The sequence below is a fragment of the Seriola lalandi genome, unplaced genomic scaffold, assembly GCF_002814215.2.
Source record: "Seriola lalandi dorsalis isolate HSWRI2012SDOR001 ecotype SW California unplaced genomic scaffold, Sedor1 jcf7180002054671, whole genome shotgun sequence".
Classification (NCBI taxonomy): Eukaryota; Metazoa; Chordata; class Actinopteri; order Carangiformes; family Carangidae; genus Seriola; species Seriola lalandi.
Genome location: NW_019525224.1, coordinates 396,626 through 406,893, shown reverse-complemented (window position 1 = coordinate 406,893; position 10,268 = coordinate 396,626). Strand labels below are relative to the sequence as shown.

General features: G+C 46.1%; 1 protein-coding gene across 1 annotated transcript in view; it reads right to left on the bottom strand.

Annotated features, from left to right (window-relative positions):
• Positions 1 to 6: 6 nt before the first annotated feature.
• cecr2 (CECR2 histone acetyl-lysine reader) overlaps positions 7 to 10,268 on the bottom strand; it is a 34,541-nt gene continuing 24,279 nt past the window's right edge. The window contains exons 8-19 of the mRNA XM_023421346.2: positions 10,165 to 10,254; positions 9,650 to 9,800; positions 8,555 to 8,684; positions 8,425 to 8,462; positions 8,236 to 8,327; positions 7,951 to 8,077; positions 6,834 to 7,201; positions 6,505 to 6,663; positions 5,381 to 6,185; positions 2,763 to 4,809; positions 2,121 to 2,191; positions 7 to 1,897 (exon numbers count right to left, since the gene is read on the bottom strand). Of these exons, the coding sequence (XP_023277114.1) occupies positions 2,140 to 2,191; positions 2,763 to 4,809; positions 5,381 to 6,185; positions 6,505 to 6,663; positions 6,834 to 7,201; positions 7,951 to 8,077; positions 8,236 to 8,327; positions 8,425 to 8,462; positions 8,555 to 8,684; positions 9,650 to 9,800; positions 10,165 to 10,254 (4,059 nt within the window). The 3' untranslated portion in view covers positions 7 to 1,897; positions 2,121 to 2,139. The remainder of the gene's footprint in view (positions 1,898 to 2,120; positions 2,192 to 2,762; positions 4,810 to 5,380; positions 6,186 to 6,504; positions 6,664 to 6,833; positions 7,202 to 7,950; positions 8,078 to 8,235; positions 8,328 to 8,424; positions 8,463 to 8,554; positions 8,685 to 9,649; positions 9,801 to 10,164; positions 10,255 to 10,268) is intronic.

Genomic DNA, 10,268 nt, shown 5'->3' with positions numbered 1-10,268 from the left:
GGGGGGGGGGGCTCTGTAGATGCCACCGACTGGCTAGATGAGGTAGATTCATTTGCTGCCATCACTTAACTGCACGAGTGAGGTCTCACAGGTGCAACATTGATATGAAAGTGTGAAGGATGGGGGGGGACTCTAACCCTAAATACACATCGGTTATGAAAAACTACATTGGTTGCTGAAGGCCAAAATGAATTGTGATTACAAATAGTATAACATCAAATCAGCAGGAATGTAGAATATCTCAGATTAGATCCATTTCACTTGCAATCAACTTTGATGAAGATGAAAAAACAAAAAAACAAAACAGGGGTTTAACAGGCTGGCAGTGTGCTAAGCTAAATATTAGTCAATGAATACAGACCCTTAAAAGCCAAGTTCTTCACAAGGCGGACTGATTTGCCACAGTTGCAGTCCCATTTCACTTTTGCTGCTCCTCTTTCAAATAATAATTCAGAAAAATACCCGTATATAGAAACTGTACACCCTGAGGATATGTTTAGTAATGACATGGGGACGAGGAAGCATTCAAAGAAGCAACCATGCAGAGGGCAGGGCTGTGAATCAAACAACTAAAACTACAAATTTGTATGTGGAATGCAAAAATGTTACACAAAAAAAAAAAAAAAAACAAAAAAAACACACAAACAAAGAAAAACACAGGAGCAGGATTGGATTTGATGCGTCTGTGTTTGTTCTGTGTATGTGCATAAACCAGCTTGTAGGATATGTCACTGTGTGAGAATTTCAGATTTGCCTCATGTGGGACAAGAGGTACATCTCTACAGTGAAGGGTTCATTAATATATATATTTTCATACATATATGTTAACAGGCATTGACTAATAATAAGACTATCCAAGGCCTCTCGATTCCAGAATGTCTTGACTAACAAAAACCATATAGTGCATAACAGAGTCGGGTATAGTCAGAAACAAACAGCGACATCCTTGTCGGTCCCTCTCTGCTAGTCAAAGACATTCTTATCAATGAAGGCAGCTCTGAAAGATGCATATACTATGCGTTTCCTCCACAAGTGGAGAAAAACTGTTAAAAGTAGGGGGTGGAAATGGACAGTAACTGACAATAACTGGGCCTTGTCAGGACGGTTTATGCCTCAGGCAGATGATCAGTGTGATCATGTGCCCTTTCACATGCAGCTACTGTGCTGCACTTACACATTCACTCATACATTCACAAAGGAAACCAAGGCAGTTGTAAGGGGCCTGTGAGTTGACTGGGTCAGGGTGACAGTCTCATAGTACCTCCTTTTCTACACCTGAGTTTTTAAAGATATGGTTGGAACAGAAAATAGTAGTAAAAACAACAATCCCTTTCCTCTTCATCACAGTCGTCCTCAGTTCTGTCAGTGGATTCACAGGTCTACCGAGCACTACAGTCAGTGAACAAAGTGGGCAGGCTGTGTTTATCCATCCGTATTTTGACTCCTCAAAAAGGGAAGGGCCAATCCAGTGTTCTTGAAGGCAGTGTCCTTTGTATTTGGCAGGTTGGCCTAGTGGTTAAAAAGGCTGCCCTTCAGCTGGAGGATCCAAGTTCAAACGCTCGTGATGGGAAGCAACTGTTCAGGTGAGGTGTCCTTGAGCAAGTTAGTTAATCCCCACCAGTTCTACCCCACAGAACTATTCTGTTAATGACCACTGTGAGCTCTGTGTGGAGAAAAGCAGGGGAGTTGTTCTCCAGGGCTCAATAACATTTCACATTATTATCATCTTAGTAAGACCAGCTGCCTGGTCGGATCTTCAAGTCCAATGGTGAGCAAAACAGAGCCAAAGATTTTGTCCAGTGTAAGAATACCACTAAAAGACGTATGTGGAGCAAAGCATCCTCTCTTTAGTCTCTGTCTGCCCAGTCAGCATGTGAGTAGCTTCTTCTTTACAGCACTGAAAGAAAAGGAACAATTAATTTAACACCTGGACTTTGAGCAAATTTAGGACTAACATACAATACGAACATGGCTTGACAATGTCATGTAACAGATCTGTGTTTTGGTCCCTTAAGGGAAGAGAGGTATAAAAAAAATTTAAAGAAGGATGATGAAATAAGAAATTGCTATTATAACAAAGTTATGTACAGTCTAATGTATTAGAAGATACTTTCACTCACTCTGATCACATGGTGTATGTCACACTCCCTGTTTATTGCTAGGGCCGCCTGGGCCAGCCATCATTTGTTGCCTGTGAACACATACAGTTAGATTTAACAAAGAATGCCAGTGTAATGATTTTGACTGCAAACAACAATCATCATCAAATAACCTGCCATGTTTAACTGATTAATTGTTGGGTCAACAGTTTAAAATCCAAAGTTACTGAATCTCATACAGAAGAGAGAAAAGCAGCAAATCACCACATTTACAAACTTGCAAATTTGAAGGACAAAACATGTGTGAGGCTTGTGTGACCTGCTTGTGTATCCTCTTGTAACTTAAGCCAAATGTGGTGCTTATTTTCTGTCACAAAAGCCATTGTTTTGCACATTTAAAGGAACAACCATATTTCATTTCATGAGAGCATACAGAAAGCCTAAGTTGCAGCCTCTGGAGTTCCAGCATCTTTATAGAAACAATACTAATTGCAAATATTATGAATTTAATCAATAGATATATACAGTATAAAACAGTTAAATGCAGAAAAAGTACACAAATAGAATAAAATTTGACTCAGAAACCAAACTACAGATTGAAAGAGATATTATAATATAAGGCTTCGCACTATAAACTACATAAGAGCAGATAAACTATTTTACCCTGGGTGCAAGAAGTGTTCTGGTGCCAGGCCTCTCTGCTGAATCATCATTCCCTGGAAGTGCCCCGCAGGCCGGGGATGTCGGTACATGGCCATGCGTGTCTGACCTGGTGAGTAAGGCAGTTGCTGGGGCCGCTGCAGAGCCTCCATCAGGTGTGGGTGGGGTCTTTGGGCAGCATAGCGTCCTGGATCTGGGTATGGCTGGCCAGGGTAAGGGCCTCCGTTTCCAACGCCTCGGGCCTGAGACATCATGTGTGGTGGAGGAACGCCGCCTTGCTGCATCCCAGGGTGCATGGCACGAGGGCCGTACATGAAGCCAGACGCCACGTGTGCAGCAGAAGCAGGTGGGTGTTGCTGTTGAGGTGGCTGGGTGCTACGGCGGCGCGCAGCAGCGTTATGGCTATCGAGGTCTAGGATTTCTTTCGGGCTTTCAGATCGCTCTGAGCTCTCAGTATGAGCCTGGTTTGCTGGACTGCCTCTACTGCCCTGCACCCTGCTTTCACGCTTGCCATCTTCTGGGCCTCCAGGGTGTGGCCCTGCTTCAGACACAGGGCCAGGGGACACTAAACTAGCACCACTGGAGCCCTCAGAGCCCAATGGCGACACACTGCTCTCCTTCGACTGACCATTGCCTCTGGCACTGGCTATAGGTAGGTAGGCATTAGGCGGCATTGGCTGGCGAGGCTGATACTGAGAACGATGCCACTCCTCGGAAGGGTAACCCCCTCTGCTGTTGGCTTGGTTATGGGTCTGAGCTTGCGGATGGGGCTGGGGGTAGTAGTGTTGCTGCTGGTACTGGTGAGGTGGGTACATGTTGGGGTGGGCCTGAGGGTGCTGTTGGCCTGGCATGTGATAGGAGTAGGCAGTCCCTCCCTGCTGATGATAGGTGGGGTGATTCACAGGATTGTGGAGGGAGTTCATGGCCTGGTTGTGGTAAGGGTGGGGAGCAGATGGAGGCATGGACCTGGTCATGTTGGGCTGGCAGTAGTGTGGATGTGGAGGGTTCCCCATGCTGTATGGCCCCATGGCTCCATTTACCTGGCCTTGGGAGTGAGGAGGCATGGCTGGATTGTAATGAGGCGAGGGCCCTCTCTGAGCCTGCATACCCGTGCTACCAGCCACCAGCTGGGTTTGATGGTGATTGGGGCTAAAATCTTGGTGTTTATAAATACCATTTGAAGGCCCGGATTTCACCACGGTGTGTTGTGGAGGAACGGCAGTACTTTCTGTGTCTGCTCTACCTGTAGGCTCACTAGGTCTTTGATTTCCATGGTCTGCTGGGCTGGGCTGGGAGGGTAATAGAGGGGTAGGATGACTGGGTGGCAAAGATGTGAGCGGAGCTGGCTGTAGAGGTCCAGGCTGGGCTCCTTGTGCAGCACTCTGTGGCATCCCATGCATGGGGCTGTTCTGTGTGGGACGTGGCGGAGAGATGTTTTGGGGGACGTGATTAGGAGATAGCAGAGAACCCTGCTGCTGCGCATTCTGGGTCATCAGCTGAGGAGAACTAGGAGGGTGGCATTGAGGAGGGGAACTCCTGGTTACCTGAGGTTGCTGCTGCTGTTTTTGGTTGTTGTTGTCCTCTGACATTTGTTGAGTGGAATTCTGAGATGCTGACACATGCAGTGGCAGGACATTGTGGGGAGGAAGTGCAGGGCTTGGAGTATTTTGTTGTGGACTGTTCTGTGTATGCTGCGGGGGCTTGGGTGGAGTTGGATCAGTGGAGCTGTTGTTACTTGTGTTGACATGGGATGAAACAGTAGAGGCACTATTGTGTTGAGGAGGACAGTGGCTGGCAGAGCGTCTCTGGGCATCTACCTCCTGCTTGTGGCTTTCTGTTGAACTCTGTGGGAGCCCCGGTCCAGACAGGTTCTCCTGTGATCTGCCCACCTTAGGGGCTGCAGGGCTCTGCTTTCCCTCTGCTGCCCGACTGTGGTGTCCTGTGGGACTAGGGTTGGACAGGTGCTCTTGATTAATTGAAACAGTATTTTTGTTTGATGAAGCCATATCTGAAATGTTGTTGGCAGCCACTTTGTTCTCTGATGTTGTGCCTGTTAACATACAGAATGATGAAAGAGGAGTTAGCAAAAAAGAACAACAGAGGGGAGGTTAGCATTTACGATTAATTAACTATAATTACAAGAACAAGGTTTTGTGCCAAAGAATATAAAAAGATCAAAACGACAAGGAAACTTCTGAAGTCTACTACTGAAATTTTATGCTACTTATTCATATAAAAAATGAACAATACAAAACTAGCAAATGAAAAATTAACCCATGTCCTGTTCCGTTACCATGAAGATGTAAACACATTTTGTAAGATTGCTAGTGAAGCTTAACTGATGACATGTCATCTCTTTTGTACCCTCACAGCAACCAGCAAGAAATTTCACTAAACTAATGAATATTCAATTAGCCTCTTACTGTGAAAAATAATCTAAATCAAATTACAAAAAAGCGCTTGACAGGGAGAAAGGGAATGGATGTGTTCTGTGCCGATTAACAAATTGAGACACTACAGTCGAGAAAGAACATTTGTGTAGAAAATGGCTTGACTGCTCAGGTTCCTTCATGCAGAATATATATGGCTGATGAAACACTACGAGAGAAGGTCAGGTCTACCTTTGGGCTGCATGTCTGTCTGTTGGGAAGGCTGGCTGTCTGGCCCATTGTCTCTAGCAGGACGCAGCAGCTGAACCTCAGGGGCAGGGGGAGGCTGCTGAGAGGGGTGAGCTGGGATGCTGCTAATTCCTGATGGGGGCCCAGGCTGCTGAAAGTTGCCCATGTGCTGATGAGGGGCACCAGCAGGGGGTCCAGAGGAGGCTGACAGCTGCTGCAGGGCCAGCATCTCTGGGCTTTCCAGCATGGAAGCCAAGCGTGTCCTGCCAGAAGAGTCTGGGTGGGGAACAGGGGGACATGAGGACATCGGCCCCTGGGAGCTGACCCCTGCAGACATTTGATACTGGGCATTTGGAGAAGGGTGGGGGTATCCAGCGGCTTCTGGCCATGGTTTATGCCCAGCTGGAGGTGGGACTCCACCATAACTATAGCTGCGCTGGTTCACCATGTTGGGATCTTGCATGCCCATCCCATTGGGTCTTTCCTGGTGACTCATACCAGTCCACATGTTGGATAGGCCCATACCAGGAGGCCTCAAGCCTGGGTAGTTGTGCTGAGGTGGTCCATCTGGTCCTGAGAATCTGTTGCCCATGTGGTGCATGGTGTGGCCCTCTGTATGGTGGTGGGATGGGTACATGCTGGCTTCAGGAGGAGGTCCAGGCTGTAGAGCCACAGGACGCGGGCCCAGAGACGGGCCATGAGTTGGACCCATGTAGGGGTGCTGCTGCTGGTGTGGAGGCCGCTGCTGGTTAGGATCTGGACCCATTGGATACCTGGGACCCATGTGATGTCCTTCAACCATGCGATGCTGAGAGAACAGAAGAAATCTAGTTAAGGGTTTTGATCAGTATACCTATACATCACATTTTACCACCTTCAAGATACAAAGGTCTCTATTATAATATCCCTCTCTATTTGATTGTGGACAGGCTGTTCTTGATGACACATAAATAAAAATATAATCAATTTGTTGATACTTATGACAGTTAAAATATTAAAATTACAGAAAAGAAAAGCTGATGATTAATGAAAATGAGAATAATCTAACAAATTTATCTTTACAGTAAACAGTTTGTTAAGATGTGAGGAATATGTACTTGCCCATGAAATATTACAATAATTTATACCTGCATGTTAAAGTTGTGGGGTAAGCGGTTCAAGTTGGGGTCTCCATGCCTGGGAATGTGACCTGGGTAAGCGAAGCGGGGATCCATAGCCATTCTTTGAGCATACATGTGTGGACCATGAGGACCAGGTGGACCAGGGGGACCAGGGGGACGATGGAGCTGGTCAGATAACAGAGAGTATTCACTATTTAAGTTTTTTTTGTACATTTCAGACAGAAATCAAGAAAAAAAAGATTAAGGTGGTTATGAGAGATAACTGACAAATTAGTTGCACAGGTTTTTAGAAATGCAGGCACTTTAAAAAACAAGCCAAGTTATCCTGTTGATACCTGTTGCCCTGGGTGGTACATGCCCCTAATGTCTCCTTCCCGCATGCGTTGTTGGCTTGGAGGCAGGCTGTGGGGGTGAGCCCAGTGAGGGGGAGGAAGTGGCCGTGTCAGCTTGTTGTCCTCGTCCTCTGAGGGTGTGCTGCCCTTGCCACCCTGGGAGTTACGCTTACGTTGGACTTGCTCGGTGGCCTTGATCAGACTTTCAGGTCCCAGATGTTTACTGCCACGGTTGCGCTTTTTGTCCTTGCGCTCCTTGTCTTCTCGACTGATGTGGAATTCCTCATCTGTGTCGCCATCCTCTGACGGAAAGTGTTTTAACAGGGCCCGACTGAAACACCGTTCGAGAGACTCCGCCATGATAGTGTACTCTGGAAGCAGAATGACATCAACATCAGCTATGCTCATATGATAACACACACATTCTTCCACACAACCACATCTTCTGCACCCCCATAAATACAGTCACACAATGCATACTGATAGCACAACCAATCATGTCCTCTCAAATAATAGCTTTTCATTCACTCCCTTCCTGTCACACATACACAACCTCACTCATCTCTCAGTCACTCCCTACCACTCAATACGCATGGCATGTACCCATAGACACACACTTGCTCCTCTGTTGTCAGTTCACACTGGCCGACTGACCAGGTCAGAGGGCGTAGGTTGACCCCTGCTCCTCCAACCCCTTCCTTCTCCTCCTGCTCCACCCAGGCCCCCCCCTGACCACTCTCCTCCCCCCTGTCCCTGGGGAGAGTATTCAGTTGGATGGATGACTCCAGACAGGGGGCTTAGGGGCTGGAATGTTTCTCTGGCACTGCAAGGCTCAGATCCCCCTGAGCACTAGAGCACAGCTCAATCACTCCCCATTAATCACTGTCAAAGCTGCCCTGGCCCCGGCCCCAACACACCACTAAGTCCGGCCCCCTTTCTTTTGCTCTTTCTCCCACTCTCACCCCCTGCCTCTCACCCCCAAAAATGCATGTATGCACTTCTTTCTTTTCTCACAACACACACCTACTGAAATTGATTTTGATGCATTAGTCTTAAACTGAGACCGACTGTTAATGGAATCAAGTGGAGTTTTGGAGTGGAACTGGATGTGCTCATTTACCACTGTCTTCTCCATTGTACTCGACGCAGTTTTCAAACATGAGCTTCACGTCGGCAACAAACTCCTCCTTAGCAACGTACTCCCCGTCATTGAGCTTCCTCTCAATGGTGGACAGGTCCATGGGAGTCTGAAGGGATTGGAATAATACAATTACAAACAATTAAAACCACACGCATTATATGCATTTGCAGTTGGCTACATTGAGTAAGATGTGAACCAAAGACAAACATAAACTCAAAATCACAAAAACACCACTTTTGTGAAAACAATGACAATAATTTGTACCTGGATGATCTCATGGTAATTGGGGGCATAGGAGTCATCCACAGGCTCCAAGAAAGGCCAAGCATCTTTATGGGCTTTCAGGACCTCAAGCACTGAAGATGAGAGATTAGATCAGACCAAGCATTAGAACAGACATTAATGTGGTTTGAGATAAAGAAATAGCCTTCAGTAACCATTCTGTGAGCATACCTTTGTATAGAGCGGTGTAGTCGTCATCAATTTCATAGCTGTTAGGTTGAACACAGGACATGTTAATACACAAGATTGAGTCATATAAATAGAAAGCAAAATCTGCTGTCAAATGTACAAATTCACTTACAACTCTTTATTCTTGCGTGTTCTGTGGACAGGGGAAGACGGCTCCAGGTTCAGGAGTTCAGGTGGCAGGTCTTTTCCTTGAGACAGCAGCCAGGCCTTTTCCTCTCGCATCTTCCGCCTCTTTGCTCGTTCTTGGAGAGAAGGATGAACACAAGGAGAAATTAGAGGCACAAACCATAAAACACACCAGTCCTGGGAGGCTTCAGGCAAACAATGTTTTAATTGCTTTTCAGGCTCTTGAATTACAGTTTAAATCGCACGTTCTGCCCATTCAGGCTGTCAGGGGAGTTGATGAAAACCAGGCCTTAGCCATCAGAGACAGCAGCAGCTCAGATAAGTAGAATGAGAGATTCATCAGCCATCTTTTCTTAGGCCCAGCCGATCAAAAGAGCAGAGCAGAGAAAGTGCATATGTATCACTGCTTTATCTTTTAACATGAAAGGAAGAGCGGCCTGCCCGCCCCCCTGCCGTGTGGATTAAAGATGTTTGATGGAGGATTCCACATATGCAATCCACACAGAGAGCAGACCAGGTCCTGCTGTTAATCTATAATACATTAATGAGGCTCCTCCACTGAAGCACAATCAGCAGTTCATTAACCCTTGACAGATGACATCAGAGGGAGGGAGAAGAAGAGAAGTGATCCTGTGATTAAAGGCCCTGAACATTCCCTCTCACAGTCTCTGTGTACTATACATAAATCACAAGGCTTCAAGTGCTGCTATGCTACTGCAGATTTTTCAGCCGTTAAGAACCAAACTACAGCAATGGAAATGTGAAAGCCTGAGCATGGGGCGCCCTTCACAATCCATTCTGCCCTTGATCCCTGAGTTGGAAGAGGAGCATGAAAGCCCCCTACCTGCTGCCGACATGCTGCTGATGAAACAATATGAAATTATTGCTGCTCCTTTATATTTGACTTTTTGCACTTAGCTTCATTTTTGTTTTCTATCCTTTCTGCATATACTACCAAGTTTTTAAGTATATAAGGTTGCTGTAGTGTCACTCTCAGAAATCAGACTGAAAATATGGGTTCTTTTGCACAAACAGAGCTTTCCATTTGTGTTCCATCTGTCTGTGTATCCATTCATCTTACCCTCCACAGCTTTGATCTTCTCCATCTTCTCCCTCTGCCGCTCTTCCTGCAGAAGCCTCTCCTCTTCTCGTCGCTGCTCAGCCAGCAGGACCTGCCTATCCAGCTCTTCATCTTTCCTCTTCTCGTCCTCTGCCACAGCCTTCTGATTGTCCTGAATACATACACACAAGTCCATTAACCCTCCCTGGACTCATGGTAGGAAAGCTGAAAGTTGGATCTCTCTACTCCTAATGTTGTATGCACAAGTCTGATATAATGTAGAGAAGTGAGCAACTGGAACACCCAAACCCAAAGATTCTGCTAGGGGCTAACCAGACATCCCACTGCATGGAGATGTTTGTAGTAGCTAAAAACAAAATCAATTATTAAATCAATCACTAAATTATAAATAAATAAAAACAAATTAAAGAAACAAATTAAGTCTGCAAATTGGATATTCTATTATCATACTGCAGCACTATACCTACAGTCTTCAATACTATACCAAAAACATGTGCACAGACAAACCCACACACCTCATCCTCTTCCTGTATGTGTTTTTCAGAGAAGCGTTCCGATATGCGCACTGGGGTTGGGTCCAGTAGTTTCTGTTTCTGCTCCCGCTCCTTAAGTAAAAATA